The sequence below is a fragment of the Manis pentadactyla genome, chromosome 10 (assembly GCF_030020395.1).
Source record: "Manis pentadactyla isolate mManPen7 chromosome 10, mManPen7.hap1, whole genome shotgun sequence".
In the NCBI taxonomy this organism is placed as follows: Eukaryota; Metazoa; Chordata; class Mammalia; order Pholidota; family Manidae; genus Manis; species Manis pentadactyla.
Genome location: NC_080028.1, coordinates 104976877 through 104995399, shown reverse-complemented (window position 1 = coordinate 104995399; position 18523 = coordinate 104976877). Strand labels below are relative to the sequence as shown.

Sequence of the window (18523 nt, the reverse complement as noted above, 5' to 3'; positions counted from 1 at the left end):
AAGAAGAAGTCACACTGGCATGAGAGGATTCGGGCCTCTGAAGCACACACTCCAGCGTTGCTCCACTGGATGGAGACGAAGCCCTGGCTGGTGCCTGCACACAGGAGGAGTGTGCAGGTCAGGAGTCCTGGGCACCGAGCATCCTCTAGAATCCAGGACTGTTTGGCCAGCAAGCTTCCAGGAGCAAAGGCTGGGGCTGCGGCCGCACTCGGGGACAGCTGCCCGAGTGCCAGTGCCTTGCGGCTGCTGTCTAATGAGTCAGAGGCAGACGCCTTGAGAAGACAGGCCCAGCCCCAGACAGGCCACAGTTCCCCTCCCATCCCCACACTGGTGGCAACTGCTACTGCAGGTCCCAGGCTGCAGAGTCCCACTCAGCCAACCTGAGAAAGAAAACTAAAAGGGCCTGGTTAGCCGGACCCCAGGTTTGGTACCAGAGGAAGGACGAGGACCACCCCAAAGGTGGTGAAGGCAGCGAAGGTGGCAAGCCATGCGGCCGCCCTCTGCTCTCTTCCCACCTCAGTTGAAGGTCAAGAGCAAAGCCCATGCAGGTGCTGACCCAGAGCAGATGGCAGCTGCACCCGGATCAAACGGCCCAGCCCCGCTGTGCTCCTGCTTGGGGGGTGTGGGATCCCACCAGTGGCAGAGCTGCAGTTTCCCTGTGAAGTAAACACAGAAGAGTGTGGTGCAAACAGCAGCCCAGCGGGAGGCACCCTCAAGTATTCCAAGGGTGGGGACTGCATCTTGAGCTGTGGCCCTGAGGTGGAGGTCCCCAAGGCCCCAGGGTCAGGCGGGAAGACCCAGGCCCCACACATCCCCCTGCAGCCCCTCACGTCGGAGTACCTAGTTCCCATCCCAGGTCCCATGTCCACTGCCGGCCGAGGGGACATACCATGCCTTCTCCATGGGTCTGCATCCCTTGGTGCCCGAGCCGAGTATAAGGGGCTCCATGTGGGCACACAGGGGCCTGGAAAACGGTCAGACCTCCTCTGCCTGGGGTTAGGTGCATGGGGTGGGGTGGGGAAGAGTAGCGGGCCTAGATGCTCCTGGGGCATTCCCCCAAGGGAGCCATCCTTGGGCAAGGCCCTCGCTTACTCTGACCCTTCACAGGCCATAGTCAGGGCCACAGAAAGAACCAGAGGCTCTCCAGATGACCAGCTGAGGCCATCGGTGGTGATGGGCACTGCAGGCAGCACCTCCCATGTGGCTGTGTTGGATGGCCACAGGCCTCTAAGAACTGAGATTCATTCTTTTAAAAGTCAGGAGATGACCCATCAAAGTATGAGTCACAGGTTCTTCTTAGAAAAGGGGAGATGGGGGACTGGCCTTGGCTTTCATGGGAAAGAGGTGCTGTGCATCTGCTGCCCCCAGCGTGTCTGGACCAGGTCCCTCGCACCCCCGTGAACCTCCAGGTCTGTGACTCAGGGCCTGCTCAGGGTCCTGCAATCCCACTTCTTATCCTTCCCTGGGTGTGGGGGCACTGGGACCCCTGGGTGGCACCCCTTTTTCCTTCTTCCCAGGGCTGCCCCTGGTTCTGGTTTAACTTGATCCTTCCTTGGGGAAATTCTGAAGAAATGACATCTTCCGGATCCTTCGGAGGAAGCCCACATTTTAAGTCATCTCCGCTCTGTGGTATGTCCTGGGGAAAGATACTGAGCAAAGCCAGTGGTTGGTGTCCAAGTGGTCACAGAATTTATAGCACCGATGAACATCGTGTAATGAAATGTATGGTGCTCTGCTAACACATGTTAACATGTATGACTAATGGTGTAGGTTATCAATGATCATTAGTCAGTGTTAATTAATACCATGTATTAATGCAGGGCTGGGGGACATGGCCCTTCAGGGTGTCAGGAAGGGCACTGAGCTGACACTTGAGTCTGAATAGTAGAATCTGCCATGGGAGGCAGGCCAGGCAGGTGGGCAGGGTGGGGGAGCACCCTGAGGGTGCGTGGCTCGTGGTGGGGCGTGGGGAAGCCAGCCTGGATGCCAGCTGGACACCCCATGTGTGCTGGTGATTTGATGGTGCCTTGACTGGGTGGGGCTGCGGAGCTGGAGAGAAGCTGGAGACATGAGGGGCTCTCTGTGGTGTGCATGTCCTCTGGGGAATGGCCCTGGGGGTGTGCCAGGATGCTGGCCTCAGCCTGGCCCTACACCCATGTGGGCTCACTACCTGGTGGGTCCCTCCCCAGGGCTGAACTGGCTGGGTTCTGATGGACTCCTGCTTGGTGGGAATCATGAAACGCAGCCAGGGGAGGGCATGTCCACCTGCCTATGCACCTTTACCTGCACACCTGGGCTCCTCCTCTTGAGTTTGCTGTCCGAGGACACCTTTCCCCCAAGTGCCAGGGCCAGATTCCCAGAGTCACAACCCTCAGTCTGTCTTCAGGGAGAAGTCTTCCTTCCCAAGGCCAGGTCTGTGTCCTGGGCCTTGACTGCCTTCTGGGGCCCATTCTGCAGGAGCAGAGTGGGCCGTCCACTGGGGGCACAGGCTCGTGGGTGGGTTTGCCTCTTCCCCACCCCAGGGGAACACCCTCAGCCTTTGCCAGGACTGGCGGCAGTGTGTGGGGGCATTTTGCAGGGAGATTGTATCTGATTTTAGAGCAGAATCTCAAATGTCTTTCAGCTGGGCAAGCGAATGCTGGGCTAGGTGGGGAGGAGGCACAGGCCCCCAGCCGAGAGAAAGACAGTGTCCAGGGCAGTCAGCAAGAATTGGGGGTTTCTGGAGTCCTTAGTCACTGGAGATACTAATGCCCTTTCATTTCTAAGTATTGATCAGCTCTGTGGAGAGGCTCTGGCAGTGGAGTGGAATGCAGGGGAACAGCAGTGCACACGGGACTTGCTTCCAGAACAAGAATGATTAAGCCAACCAGATTTGCATAATACTATGTTATTTAGAAAAACAGGATTACACACCTTGCAAATTACTGATGAGCTGCCCCTGACTGGCCCAGGAAGGAATAATGAAATCCAGTGACCCCAGTTAGTAAATGGAAATGGGGACATCAAATGGGGTTTTCACTGGGCCACTAATTTTTTAAATAATCACTTCTGGCTTTCATCTTATTAAAAACATAATAAAATTCATTGTAGAAATTTAGAGAGCACAAAGGGGAAAAAAGGAAATTGAGATAACCTGCAGTTCGATTCCTGGGAAATGGGCCCTGAGCTTCGCTGGCCAACTGCGTCCAGACTTGCCCAGGCACTTCAGCACACACCTTTCCAAAAAAAGCAGTTCTTGGCAAGTGAATGCTTCATATGCTCTTTGCTAAATAATAAAACTGTGAGCAGTTGCTGTCCTCCAGAATTATTTTGTGCCATGTTGAGGGCTACCTGGTATCCTGTCATGGGATTACAACACCAGGCCAGGCATTTTCAGTTATGCCTGGTGTGTTCGAGGGAAGTGGAATTTGTTCCTGGCTGTTTCCCTGAGGAGGGTGCAGGCTGGGACAGCTTCACCGGCTGCCCACAGGTCACACCAGCTCACCCCTGGTGCCTGGGTGGCAGTTGGAGCAGGGGCTTCTCAGGAGGAACCGGCAGGTGGCCGGGCTGGGACCCAGGAGAAAGCATCTGGGCCATGGCATTCACAGAGGCCACGAGGCCCCCAAAAACGCTCTGGGCACATAGAACTCGGAGCATTCCTTGTGCCCCTCGATGGTCTGTGGCTCTGAACTCACTGTGCCTAGGCTGTTCCAGGTGCTTCGCCAGTGTTGCCCCCCACGTCCTCACCCCCACATTACCCCAGGAGCCTGAGGTGCTGACTGGTCAACTAAGATGCTTCCCTCGTTTGTCTTGCGCCTCGCTATGACTGCGTGAAGGGTGCTGGGCAGGCATCCCAGGCTCCACCAAGCAGAAGGGCCTGAGAGGCAGGGAAGACTCCTTGTAGACAGCCACTGGAAGCAGGGCAGCCTCTGGACTGCCCCCCAAGCCTTGCAGCGTGCGACGTCCCCTGTTCCCCTCCGCCGGACCATTCCCACGGGCTCATTGGTCCTTCCTCACTGTGGCTCCTTCCCACTTCCTGGATCTGAAATACCCACATGTCCCCGGCCTTGGTCCTGGGCCCTTGGCCACTGCTCTGCCCCAGGTGACCCCACCCACGGCCTTTACTCGTCGCCTCTGTGGACAGTCCTTTGCACCCAGCCCTGTGTCTAGATCACAGGCACCCTCACCTGGGCCTCCCCAGGGCCTGGGGCCCCCGCATCATCGCACGCTCACCCGCCTGGATCTTCGCCTCCAGGCCGGCTCCTCCTCTGGCACCCAGCAGCTCCTGCTGGAAGCCAAGGGGCATGCTGCATCCCTCTCCTCCTCACCCCACACTGACTCCACCAGGTGGTTCCTTTTGATTTCTTGAATTTTCCCATTTTCCACATCTCTGTTCTCATCTTCTGCAGTTGCCGCAGCCTCCTTACCCTGGCTTCTACCCTCCACCCCCGAGCCAGTCCCTGTGCACAGGTGCAGCATCTAGCACCCTGCTGCCCAGTGCCAGCCATGCCCTCCCTGCTGGGAGGACCCCTCTGAGACCTGTGCGCAAGCCCAGGCCTCCAGCCCCCGGCCCCCCACCCTGAGGGCCCAGTGCTGCAGGTGGGTTTTCTCTGCTGCCCCCAGCATTCAGGGCCAGCGCCTGCCCCTGGGCGACAGTGGCCTACATACATGCCACCTCCCCGCGAGGCCTTCAAGAAGCAGAGCCTCAGGGCCCTTGTGAGGCAGCAGAGGTCTCCGGGTGTTTAGTTTTCAGTTTGCCCCACCCGTTGAACATGGACTTCCCTGGGGGCACCCTGCCACCCACCTGTTCACGCCTATGACATTAGCACAGCCAGCCTGTGCGGAAGCAGGAGGACTTTGTGAGCACTGGGCAAGCCCCGTGTCCTGTCTCATGAGGCCTGGGGCCCTTGCTGCGTGGATGATAGCCAGCCACCCAGCTCCTGGGGCTTCTGGCACTCCAACCACTGCGGAAAAGCCCCACATATTTTCCCTCCTTCTGCTCCACCAGCATAAAGGAAAGTCAGGAAAGAGAAGGTATCTGGGGGAATCCTTTGACCTTCTGAGCTGGTGAGGCTGTGGGAGGCCAGAGCAGAGCTTCTGGAGGCTTCCACCCCATAGGGCCCCTGTGAACCCCCTGGAAGCCTTGTTCTGGGGGGGGAGGTGCTCCCAGCCAAGGGGTCTTCAGAGCCTCCTCAGACTGACCCTGTTCAGGCTTCCTCTAGAATCCCAGAAAGTCAGACCGGGCAACCAGTGGTGTGGGCACACATGTGTGCCCGTCCTGTGTCCGGGGAGGGCCCAGCTGGTGGGTGCGGACACTGGGCCGTCCCCTCTGAAACCAGTCCCTTTGTGTGGCTCAGAGTGTCTGAGAGGCTCTGCTCCCAGTGCCCGTGCCCCAGTATCAGGAGGGAGTGTGCACCAGTGTCACTGCAGGAGACCCAAGCCTCCCAGGTGGGGCCTCAGCACATTCAGGCGCCCAGGCCCAGCTGTGGGGTCAGAGTTGGGAGCTGGCCTCACTCATGGAAGAGGGGGTCTGAGTGCAGCATGTGACCTGCTGTCTCCCCTCCCTGCAGCCATGAAGTCGGGGGGCACACAGCTGAAACTCATCATGACGTTGCAGAATTACGGGCAAGCACTGTTCAAACCCATGAGGTGAGTACGGGGCCGGTGGGGAGGGGTGTGTGGGGAGAGGGGTCTGCACTGGAGACAGGTGCGTGGGCACTAAATTTCTGGTGGAATATGCAAGGTTTCCTCCCAGAAGTGTTTTAGGGTAAACTAAGGGTGATCTCACTTGACTTCCTCCCCATCGTGACAAATCGGGTGACACGGGTCGGCCCCCGCCCCCTCCTCTCCTTGCCTCCCCACTTTTCCCTTCCCAATGGCAAGGAAAAAGTGGTGGAAATGGAGAAGGGACATTTGAAAGGCCACCCCAAGGATTTTGACACACCTATAGTCGTGATGTCCTCTCTGATGACCTTGGGGCTCCGGGACCCACGTGGTCCAGCACTGTTCTGCCGTCTTCTGTTAGTACCAGATGGGGCAGTTTTGCACACGTGAGGAGTCCCCTGTGGTTGAAGCATGGCTTGCATACTCAGATGTCCATGAGGCCACTCAAGTCACGTGAGGCCACTGAGCTGGGTGGGGATGGTGGCTGCAGGAAGGGGGGCCTGCTGGAAGGGGAAGCTGTCTGTGGGTTTACCAGATGGGACATCTGGCCTTATTTCTAATTTTCAAGTTAAGCTAGAAATACAGATTTATTTTCTTCTGCTTAATCATCAAGTTTTAAAAAATGGTGATAATGAAGTTTTAAAAAATTCAGTTAAACTACTTTCCAGGTCAGACAAAATGTAGGTGCTACTCATGGTTGAAGGCATATTTCTGTGCTCTGCACTGTTTGTGGGCCTCTTGCTCCCATTCCTCTGGACAGATGTCCAGGGTGGACTCCACAGGGGTTCCTGCCCCGGGCTACCCCTGGGATCTGCCTCTCAGGGCTCTGACCCGGGGCTGCCCGGAGCAGGTGGGGCTGAGGAACTGCCACTCACAGATGAAGGGACAGGCCAGGCCGCCGGCTGCTGGGTACACCCAGGCAACAAAGCTGCTGAGTAGGTCGGGGGCCCGCGAGCACTCCTGGTTCTGTGTGTGAAGGGACGCCCTCATCTCCATACGGAAAAGGGGCTCCAGGGGCCTGGCTGTCTCAGGAAGACAGTGGGACACTGCCACCTGTAACTGCCAGGTGGTGGACGTCCCGGCTGGGTCACGCAGTCCCCAGCCCTCAGGAGGGATGATCTGGGCAGCTGGGGGGCACGCAGCCTGAGTGGGCTCCTCCTAGAACTCCCCAGCACCTTGGCTGCTCTGTGCCCCCAGCCCCACTGTGGAGGGAATGGTTCTGAGAGTTGCAGCCCTTCATGTTGAAGCTTGAGTAGGGGGCTATCCCAGGCCCCTCGATGTCACGACAGTGCCGCGTGGAGCTGCTGAGGGGAGGAGAGGGGGCCGCGGGATCTGTGCACAGATGCTGCGTGGTGGCTGCCAGGTGACAGGTGGGCAGGGGCCCTCCCACTGGCAGTCGCTGGAACTCGGTGTCTTCGTGGCGCTCAGCTGTGCTTCAGGGGCTCAAGCCTTAAGCCCACTTCCCAGGTGCATTCGGAGACCCTCAGGAGGGCTCCCTTCAGCCAGAAATGGCGACCCTTGTCCCTCCATGTCCCTTTGCCATGCAGGCCAGGGGCCTTCTTCAGAAACTAGAAAATCAAGTCACACAGACTCAAGCTGGCCCTGCCACAGAGGGTGGGTGGCTATGGTCCCTGTTCCCTCACAGGTTCCCCATGTGGATCTCGGAAGTCAGAACATCCGGTGGGTGGTGGTGGTGACAGCCACTACCACGGTGACATTTCCCGAGCTACTATTTGCCGGTACCGTGAGAGCCGGTGCTCCGTGGGCAGGCTCTGTGCAAGGGCTTGTGGGCCGCCATTGTTTAGTACTCAGAACACCTCTGCGAGTTAGAGGAGGTATTATTATGCCCCATAGCCCCATAAAGTTGGTGAACCGGGGCTTGGAGAGGTAGACAGCCCACTGCTGAACCCAAACCGCCAGAGCCCCCAAGGCCAGGTGCCTGCTCTCCACCACCTCCCCTGCCCACAGTGGGCATCTTCACCTTTGCAGAGATGCTGAGGCCAGAGGCAACCTGCCTGTGGCCTGGTGGCTCATGGCGGCTTGTGGCGGCCTGCGGCAGCTAGGACCCAGAGCCCCCTTGGAAGCTCACGTATCTCACGTTTGCCGCCTTCTCCGCTGGACTCTCAGCTCCCAGCCATTGGATCAGGAAGGAAGTCACTGCCTCTCCAGCATCTGAAGGCTGAGGCCACGAGTGAACAGTCTGGGGTGGGGCTTACACCAGAGCTTGGCAAAGGCCAGTGTGACCAGTGTGCTGAGTGGGAAGGCTGAGCTGAGGTTGAAGCCATGGAAACAGAGTTGAGCCTCTCAAAGCACTTGGGGAAACTGAGGCCCAGAAAGGAAAAGGACATGCTCACAGCCTGCCAGCCAGATTGCCAGCCAGAGCAAGGCTGTGAGCATCCTGAGGTCAGCCCAGGCTCCTCCCTGCCCTCAGCGTGCTCCGGGCAGAGGACCCCAGGTGGGCAGGGTGGGCACAGGTGAGTGCTTACACATTGCTGGTGTCATCCCTGCAGCCTGTCCTCTTGCTGTATCTGCTGGGTGAGGTCCAGGCAATTCTGGGCACCAGGGCCCTCCTCCCCTGACCAAGCCTGGGCCTGGCACTAACTGTGGTCCTGTTGCCAGCAGCCTCACTCCCTGTTGGCCCAGGATGTGAGGTGCCTGCGTACATGCTTCTGTGGTCTGAATAAGAAAACATCTGTGGTTTATGACCATAGCATTTTTAAAAATTAAAATCCATGATCAATAGATCTCTTTAATAAAAATGTTCTTCTTTGAGCTCATAATAGCTCTGTAAGTTGTCAGTAGAATATATGAATTAGGGTAGTATTTTCCCTCCCAAATAGTGAAGGATGTAAGAGTTGAGAGGGTCTAGAAGAGGTTGGGGTCTCCCAAAGCAGAATTTATGTGGAATGCGGGTGACCATTTAAAGCTTAACTACATTCTAATAGGCGTTGAAAACATAACTAGCACACAAAAGTTCCTGGGTGTTCTTTGGGGTTAGAGGAAGTAAGATTTTTTAAACAACCTTATGAAGGTATAATTCACATATACAGTTCACCCACCTAAAGTCTACAATTCAAAAGCTTTTGGTATATTCACAGAATTATGCATCCATGACCACAGTGAATTATAGGACCTTTTCATGACTCCAGAAGGAGCCCCCTATTATGTCACCAGTCCCCCCTCGCCCTCCCTCTAGCATTGTCTCTGTGGACTTACCTATTCTGGAATTTCATAGAAATAGTCATGCAGCGCATCCTTCTTCACTGAGCAGAACGTCCTCGGGGTTCATCCACATTGTGGCATGTTGTCAGGGCTTCCTCCCTTTACGGCTGAACATTCCCTCATGTGGATGGACCATGTTTTATTTGTACTTTATCAGTTGAAGGGCACTTGGCTTATTTCCCCCTTTTGGCTGTTATAATAATGCTGCTGTGAGCGTTCACATATGAGTTTCTGTGTGGACGTATGTTTTTGTTTCTCTGGGATTTTCATTTCTCTGGGAGTGGAATCACTGGATCACATAACAGCTAAATTTGACTGTTAGAGGAACTGCCATACTGTTTTCCACAGCGCCTGCCCCACTTTATAATCCCACCAGCAGGGGGTGAGGGTGTCGGTGGCTGCATGGCCTCCCCAGCACGTGGTCCCTCCTGTGGATAATGGCCACCCTAGTGGGCGTGAGGTGTGTCTCCTTGCAGTTTGACTTGCTTTTCCTTAACGACTCATGAGGTTGAGCATCTTTTTGTGTCCTTGTTGGCCATTTGTGTATGTTCTTTGGAGAATATTCAGATCCTTGGCCATTGGGGGCTATCTTCTTGTTAAAAGTTGTAAGAGTTCTTTATGTGTTTTGCATATGAGGCCCTTATCACATATGTGGGGTCCTTTGAAGCACAAGCTTTTAGCTTTGAGGACACCAGTTGATCTATTTTGTTCTTGCTTGTGCTTTTGGCACAGTAATTAAGTCTTCATATTGAAGGAGCACGTGGTAGGTGAGTGCAGGGGATGTGGGGCTGGAGCATGGGAGCACTGGTGCACCCCAGAGAGAGCAGGCCGGTGTGGCCACTCTCCTGCTCTCCAGAGAGTTCCTACCCCCACCAAGACTCAGTTTACCCATCTGCCAACAAGGGCCTGGCAGGATGAGGTCTTGAGGTCTGAAGTCTTCCGAACTGGTTTAGGAGACAGGGCACCAAGTTTCTTGGAGGAAGCTGCTAACCCCTTGCTGGGTGGTTTAGCAAGAAGGGTGGAGTTGGGCAGACATACCAGAGAGGACAGGCCCTTTGCAGCACATTTCAAACTGCTTTCTTGGAAAGGAACTTCCAGGCATGCCCAAGACACTGGCTGTGACCACCTCCCAGAAGAAATAGTCACTTAGCCATCCCATAGACACTCACTGAGCCCCTGGGCCCGGCCTTGTGCTGGGCGCTGAGAACAGATGTGACTCAGACCCAGCAGTCTCTGTGAGGACCCAGCTCTCCCGCTGCTCAGGGCATGGCCAAGAGCATGGTGTCTGCCCCCGCACTGTGGCCCCAGGAGACTGGCTTGGGGCACAGCAGGAATGAGAGAACAAGCCAGCGGTGGCAGGTGTGGGCACAAAACATCTACCTCACAGAATAGTGGTCCGGGGCTGGCCAGCCCTGTAGGCTGAGGCGGCCGGAAGGTTTCTCAGAAGTGACCCCCAGCTGAGGCCTGGGGGTGAATGTGAAGGTCCAGAGAAGGTCTGACCACCCCAGGCCTGGGGGCCATCCTGGAGCAGGTGGCGCACTCTAGCACAGAATGCTTCCACGGGGCTGTAGGCTGCGCTGTGGTATGTGGGCTGCCACACAGAGGGCACCCCACGTGCTGTGTCACTGAAGTGAATTAAAATGAAGCAGCCACAGCACAGTTCCTCCGTGTCACTACACACACACCCAGCTACACATGGCTGGCAGCGCCTGTGGGACGCAGGTGTAGAACACGCCCATCCTCGCAGGCAGTTCTATTGCAACACCCTCAGTTTAAGGGGAAGATGAACCAAGGTCGCCAGAGGTGGGCAGAGGTGAGGCTCTGACGGGCATCTGGACCTGGGTGAGCCGTGCCCGAGCACTGTGCCCACTGCCATGCAGGGGAAGCCAGGGGCTCCACTGGGCATCAGACAAGAGATGGCAGTGGCCATGACCACAGTAGGCATGTGGATGGAGGGAAGGGTGGATTTCAGGGACATTTACGAGAGGCCAACCCCTGGGCACACAGTGGCTGGGTGTGGGCTTGAGGGGTGAAGGCTTCTGGCCCAGGCCTCAGGCGGAGGGGTGCACGTGGTGGCCTGGACCGTGGAGAGGGCAGCCCATAGGAACGAATCGGGTCGAGGCCCTGTTTCCACATAAGGCCACGTTCTGGGGGTCCGGCGGCCAGGGCTTTAACATGCCCTTTTGGGGACACGATTGAACCCATCACAGCATGCAAGTGAGACACATATTCCATGCAAACCCAACACCCCTTTTCAGTGCCTGGATGGACAAAGGAAGTAAAGGGTTGTCATCTATACTATTAATCAATTCACCATTGGCCCCCAGGACCTCCTTTTCTGTATGTGTATATGAGGAGCGATCGGATTAAATCAAGAACAAGCATTGTAAGTGTAATAATTTACCATTCCTCACCTTTTTAGAATTCAAATTTCTGTTGAATGGTAATATTCCTACGGAAACGCCCACAAAGGTAAGTGGGAATCCACAGCTGAGTTCTCAGGCAGCGGCACCAAAATCAGCCCACTGGGTTCTGACCCGGTGCCGCTGGTGCCCGAGTCCCAGGCACAGCTCCCTAGCTCCTGGGCATGGACCACTCTGGCCCCTTGCAGGGGCCCCACGCCCTCCTTTGTGGGCCTCCCGCGCTCAGGTGGTGCCTGCACTAGGTGTCTGGTGGCGGTTCATCTGTCCTCATCACTGAATCACGTTCTGCTGTGGGAACACACCCCTGAGGTATCTGTTCTTTGTTGATGGACATGAGTCATTCCCAGGGTGGAGGTGTTATTAATAAGGCTGCTTTTGGACTCACTTTTGGCAAGTCTTCCCAGAGCTGTCGGTCAGGGTCAGTCAGCGGTCAGCTGCAGGCGGCCCTGCCAGAGCTGTGCAGAGGCCGTCCAGGGCGTCAGACCACAGCAGCCAGGGTGACATTCCCAGGGCAGGGCCAGCTGTCTGGGATTGCCACGGGGCTGCACAGGTGAGGTCACAGGCACTGCCTGAGCCCAGGTCTGCCCTGGGGTCCTCACACCGCTTGGTAGGAGGGCAGCAAGCTCCTTCGTGGCCCTGATCTTGGCTCCTTGGTTGGGAAGGCCTGCTGGGTAGCACTGGGTCACCTGCGTCTACACAATGCTGGCCTGGGGCCTGCAGAGGACTTGCTCAGCCATGTGCTTCCCAGCCAGCGACAGAAGTTCAGTGCACATCCAGTCATTTGACCTTTCCAACCACAGGGGATGGGTTTTATTTTTATTACCACCTCTCCTTCAAGGAGAAGGAAATTAAGGATCAGAAGGGTTTAACATTAAACAGGGAATGAGTGGCAGGCCAGGGTCTTGGAGGCCAGGTCTCAGGCCTTTCAGTGCCATTGGGCTGAGGCGAGGCTTGCCTGGGATCCCTGGAACCTGTTGTGTGGGAGGTGGAGGTGTCTCTGCTGGGGGCAGCCACACTGCCCCCCTTCAGCTGGCAGATTCCCAGAGGCCCCACCCATACCGAAGAGGCTTAAATATTCTGACTCCTCTTCTGTTTGCTGCTCAGCACAGGCAGGGGATCAGCGTGGCAGGTCCCACCTGCCCCCATTTGTCAGTTCTCTGCCAGGCCAGGCGCTGTCCCAGGGTGGGCTGAAGCTCAGCTGTGTCCTGAGGCCTGCCCACTGGCCATCTGCTTTCCTTTCCTTTTGCAAATAGAAACGTGGTGTGTGTGTGCGTGTTTGTCTACATCTCCCAGAGAAACTGTCTGAGAACAGATGCTTAGAGGCCCAGGAATTCCTCACAGTGGAGATGGATAAACAGAGGCAGCTGCAAAAAAATTTGCAGGCAGAGGCAGCATATCTAGATGTGAACCAGAGCTGCCCTCCCTCTGATGGAGTGTGGCCTCCAGGCCGGGTCTCCAGCCCTGAAAAGAGGAATTGCAGGCAAGAAAGCAGAGCCTTCTCCCCTGTGATCATGACTTTGGTCTGAAGACCTGCGCTCCACACCCAGGCACTGCTCCTGGCTGCAGGCCTGCCTCCTCGCTAAGCTGAGGGGCTCAAGGGGGTGTGGGGCTGGTTGTGCTCCAGTGGAGTGAGCAGGCACAGCTGGGAGTCTGGGGAGCTTAGTGTTGGCTTGGGGGCCACGCGCTGGGACCGCCAACCATGGCCCCTGCCCCTCCAGCCCTGCCCTGCCTCCCAAAGGACCAGTTCTGACTGGGGGTCACTTTCAGATGGGCACCCTCCTCGGGGCTGTCTTCTTGGTGCCTTTTCCCTGGGTCACTGACCCTGTGGCTCCCTGTGGCCCCGAGCAGGCCCTGCCCCTCAACGGTTGTTATGAGCAGGGTGGGGAACAGATACTGGCTCTGGGGAGCCTGAGCTCTCAGCCACTTGGGCTGTTCTGCCTGGGCTATCACGGGCCAGGAATTCCTTAGGTAACAGACTTGACTTTGCAAGACCGTTGTCCCAGGCAGGGAGGTGACTGCTGCTGCTGGCTTTGCCGCGGTGCCTCCTCCCTGCTCCCTCCAGGCCTAGGCAGGGCCGAGAGGCTGTGGTGGGTTCTCCATGGTCCCTGCGTGGCCACCGTCAGCCGGCTTGACAGTGACCCAGGGTTCTGTGCCTCATTATAAAGGGTGAAATCTTGCATGCTCTTTCCACTTACCAGTTCTACGAGGACTTAGAGGCTCTGATGAAACACCCGGCAGAGGAAGGCCCTGGGTTGCATGAGGGAGAGACTGCCTACCTTAATTTCCTTCTCTGTTAAGATATCATTGACATATAACATGTAAGTTTAAGGGGTAGGACATATTGATTTGATACATTTATATTGCAATGCGATTGCCACTGTAGTGTTAGGTCTGGTGGAACAATTAAGATCTAGTTTCTTGGCAAGTTTAATGTTCATAGTACAGTTTTGTTGTGTAACCTCTGTGCTGTGTGTTGGAGCTCCAAGACCTATTGATCTGCCAGTTGCAAGTATGTACTTTTAGACAACATCTCTATTTTTAATTTTCTTTTGATGCTCCTGTTCAAGGAGCCCGTGGATCCTGTGCAGAGAAGGAGCTGGTAGTGTGGACTCCTGAGCCTCCCTGGGCCTCATACCATTCACACGGGGCACACGAGACAGGGGACAGGGCGGAGTCCTGTTCTCCTCCGTGAGCTGTTGTAGGATTTAAATGCAGGCGGCACAGCTGGGATGTCCGGTGGGCTTCACCCATGCCTGCGCTCTTTGCCCCAGGTGGCCACTGGCACTGCAGTGTCCCCTTCCCGGGCTTTCCCCAGGGAGGCCCCAGCTCTCCCTTGCATGCTCAGCTGCCCAGCACATGCAGTTTGCCCAAGATCTGTTACCCAACTGCGCCCTGGGTGTGGCCTTTGACACTTGTTACCTGACCAGTCTAATGTCTGCTGTCCCTGGTAAGAGCTGCAGGCTGCACACTCCATGCCTGGTCCCCGAGGGAGGGCAGCAGGGGCCTGAGAATGTGCCTGTCAGCAGAGGCTGTGACTCTGCAGCTCTCACCGTTCTGGCCCTCCGTGCACCACTGTGTCCCAGCCAAAGCTCAGCACAGACATGGCACTGGTCACTCCTCCATCCCAGGGCCCACTGAGCCAGTGCTCACTGACTGACAGCCAGAGATGGAGGCAGGAGAGGGGCCAGGAGTCAGGGGACCTGCCGATCGCCAGGCCCAGCAACCGCAGGTAGGAGGTGGGTGAGCTGCTTGGAATCACAGGAGTGATGGGCATGGCCAGGACGTAAAGCAAAGGCTCCCCAGTGTTTCCACCCCATTGCAGCCGGAGGGCCCATGCTTGGCACAATGGACATCCTACCGGAGATGCAAAGAGCAAATGGGCCACAGGCGTCCTCGGTGAACCTTGCTGTCCTTGCAGGTCCAATGTGAATGGGGGTGGCGTTTGGCAGGCGCCGAGACACGACCCCCTCAAGCACATTTGGAACCCAGGGGCCTGAGGGTGTGAGGCAGGATGCCTGGTAAGGCAGTACAAGGCTTGGTTCTCCCTCAGCACCCGGCCCCCAGGTGGAGACTGGGGAAGTAAAAGTTTGAGGACCAGTGAGCCAGCAGTTAACGGTTTCCAAGGATTTGCTGCTCTGATAAATAGTTCAAGCTTTCCCTCCACTGGTGCCCACACCAGGTCCCAAAGGCAAGCAGATTGCCCAATAGCCAGTCACCAGGCATGGAGCCAGCAGGGCCTGGGCCTGACCAGAGGTGGACAAGAACCCTTTGTGCCCATGTTTGGCTTGGGCCAGCCTGCAGGCCTTCTCCCCCCGCTTCATTCTGGCTGGAGCAGGACCACCCAGCTTTCAGGAGCTTCAAAATCCTGTCCATGGGGATGCCAGACTGGGATCCTTAGTCAGACTCTGGTCTCAAGGAGAAGCTGAGAAGCTGCCGGGACCCCGTGCCCAGCTGGGCAGCCAGTGTGCTTGGGCTCAGGGCTGCCAAGCCCAGGGTGCAGGAGGGCTTCCCAGCTCTGTCTGCTGGGCCCTAGTCAGGCCCTCCTTGCCCTCTCTCCCACACGCCTGGTATGTCACTGAGCTTGCTTCTGGACACCTGCTGTAGGTCAGGTGCTGTGGGAGCAGAGAGCATTCAGCCGTGAGCAATATGCAGAAGGTCCCACCTGGCACAGAGCTTAATTAAGTTCTAGTGGGAAGTCATAGACACATAACCAGACATAAACACTTGAGAGGGTAAATTCCTTGCAGAGGGTTCAGGTGGCACTTAAGCTGAGGCTGAAGGCAAGGAGGAAACCAGACACCTGGATGTCTTGAGCAGAACTTCCAGCAGACCCTCTGCTGGCCCCCATCTGAGGCCAGCAGCCTGCACAGGGCAGGGAGGCAGGGGTGGATGAGGCCGACTAAGGGCCCAGCCCAGGCAGGCTCTGCTGCTCTCCCTGTGCCAGTAGCCATAGGGCAGCTTCGTGCAGCAGAGGGGCACGGGGCTCCCCCATGGCTCCCAAGTTACCTTCTGACCCTCAAGAGCACCTTTGATGAGAAGAGAGGCTCTATCGATTGGCTCACTTTCTCAGGGTGCACAGTGAGTGCCACACCCCGGGGATCAAGGACAGAACAGCCCACAATGGTGGGGCAGGTGGGCAGCAACAAAGCCCCATGACGTGCAGGGTGGGGAGAGCCTCCTTGGTGGTGCTAAGGGCAGGGTAGGTTTTTAGATCTGAGCCCCAACAGATGGGAGGGACTTAACAGAGAGAGCTGCCAGGAGGGATGATTCAGAGGGTGGCTGGAACCCAGGGTGGCTGGGCCACTGGGGACCTCAGGGGAGCCGTGCAGCAGTGGGGGGCTATGTTTCCAGCTAGTGTGCCTCTGAGGAAGCAATCTGGGCTGGGGTGGTGGGGTGGTGAGCACTGGATGGGAGGAGAATGAGAGCCTGGAGGGGCCAGCGTGGAGGCCACTGCCAAGTCCCCAGAGAGGATGGGGCAGACTAGTCCAGGGTGCTGGAGAGAGGGTGGAGGGAGGCAAGGGTTCTGAGCAGCCCAACACCACCAAACAGCTGCTAAGAGTAGCCAGCTGACGCCACCAGCCCCCACCAGGGCCTTACACTCCCATACACCCTGGAGAAACAGGCTTATGGCCCTGGTGCAGGGACAGGTGGCTAGTGGGGAATGGTCTGCACCCTGAGGGCCTGAGTGTCTGACTGAGAAGGGACCACCTCGGCTTCTGCTGAGGCTCTGCCCCTCCCACAGGCACCGAGTCCTGGGGTCTAGCTCCAGGCAGGGGTTCTTTCCTGGCTGGTTGCAGAGGATGAATGGAGGCGGCCCCAGCAGGGTCTCCAAGGGATAGAGAGCAGCCCAGTGAAAGCGCGCAGATGCTCCGCACCCAGGGGGGCAGCACGCACATGAACATGTTCATGGGTATGTGTATGAGTGTGCATGCACGGGCACATGTTTGCAGGCATGTGGGTGTGCAGGTGTGTGGGTGTGGATGCACATTTACGGGCCTGTGGGTATGTGCACATGCATGCGCGTGTTCACAGGTGTGTGTGGGTGTGCACTTGCACATATGGGCATGTGGGAATCAGCACTAGGGTTCATCCATGGTACAAAGCTCCAGGAGCCTGGGAACAGGATCCTGTCTGGCCTGAGGCTGGTTTGTTGGGTGGGGTCCTGTGGGGCTGCTGGCTCGGACCGGCTGTACTTTGACCTGATGGGCTCGGCCATCAGACACGAGACCCAGCCAGCGTCTCAGCGTCAGGAGGTGCCCATGGAGCGTTCAACCCTTTCAAGGCCCCACAGACATCTGTGTGCTTGTCAGGCCACAGTGTGGCAACTTGGGGGCTTGACTGCCCCCCCCATGGGACTGAGTGCTTCAAAGGGAAGGTCCAGGGCTGAGTCTCCCTCATCCTGTGTCTGCAGCACCAGCCACATGGCAGGTGACCCAGATCCGTAAGTGGCTTGGGATGAAGAACGCAGGTGGAGCCTGATGGAGTTTCAAGGACACAGTCCCCCAGTGAGCAGCCAGGGGCCCTGAGGACTCAGAGCAGCACCGGCACCTAGGTCACCAGGTGGTGGACCCGCTGAATGGGCAGGACCCTCTCAGGCTGAGCTGGCCTCTGTGGTGGGCCAAGCAGACCCTGTCCAGGGACGTGCAGTGTGCAGGGTCCCGCACTGTCCGCAGGGATCTGAGCTTGTAGGGGCTACCCAGCTGCCAGCCACTGCCAGTCGGGGCCCACAGTACATCTTTGTGGGGCATGTGGCCCATGGCTTCCCTGAGCCACAGGGTGAGGCTCAGGTTCCATGTTTCACGTGGCCCTTCAGCTCACAGGCCCCGGTTGTGGGATGCTGAGGTTGTCTCCAGTTTCATTAATTATTTTTATGGTCAGGGAAAAAGGACTTTATTAACTGAAAACTAGTAACTAAGAAGCAAAACAGCCTTTGAGAGATACTCCTGAGCCTTCCAGGGGCCCAGACGAGGCCCTGAGGCAGAGCAGCTGGGACCCAGCTCAGCCTGACTGGCCTGCAGCCCTGAGCAGCCTGTCTGCCCTCGGCTCCTTGCTACCCAGCACCAGCAGAAGACACCCTGCAAGTTCTGGCACATGGGCATGCGCTGGAGTTTAATCGGCACAATGGCAGGAGAAGCATCCTTGGGGGGCAGAGGGTGCCAGCCTGATCCACCAGTGTCTGCTGCCAAGAGCACATTTGGGGCCTTGGAGAAGGATCTCTGTAGGAGGGTCTTCTCCCTCACCAATCCCTGCTTCACCTCCATGGGCCCATGGGAGGGCTGGCTCTGTGCTGCCCACTCAGGGAATGCTGGCATGTCCCCTGGGGGAGACTGTAAGGACAGCACGCCACCCCTCATGTGCCCTTGGGAGCTGGTCGGACAAGCACATTACAAGGATTCTCTTAAGTAATCCTCTCGGCAGCTCCAGAAGTAGCTGTCATCACTGTCCACTCACAGATGAGGACCCAGAGGCTTGGGAAAGGAGCTGCCACCCACAGCCACTCAGCCACCGGTGTCGTGGCGTCAAGGGACGGCCCCTCCCATGGCTCTCTGTGGGCCAGCACCTGTGGCAATGCTGGCCTGCTGCTCTCTGTGGGCCCAAGTCGGCCAGGGCTGGTCTCTCTAGCAGCTGAGGTCACCCTGGCTTCCCAAACACCCATGGATTTACCGTCAGCCCAAACTGCATTAATTCAGGCTGAACACCATCTGCTGCTCCCACTTGGCAGCTGGGAATTCCTT

At 57.1% G+C, this 18523-nt stretch overlaps 1 protein-coding gene across 1 annotated transcript in view; it reads left to right on the top strand.

Moving 5' to 3' along the window:
* FAM20C (FAM20C golgi associated secretory pathway kinase) overlaps positions 1 to 18523 on the top strand; it is a 45671-nt gene that overhangs the window by 6253 nt on the left and 20895 nt on the right. The window contains exon 3 of the mRNA XM_036932884.2: positions 5550 to 5628. Within this exon, the coding sequence (XP_036788779.2) occupies positions 5550 to 5628 (79 nt within the window). The remainder of the gene's footprint in view (positions 1 to 5549; positions 5629 to 18523) is intronic.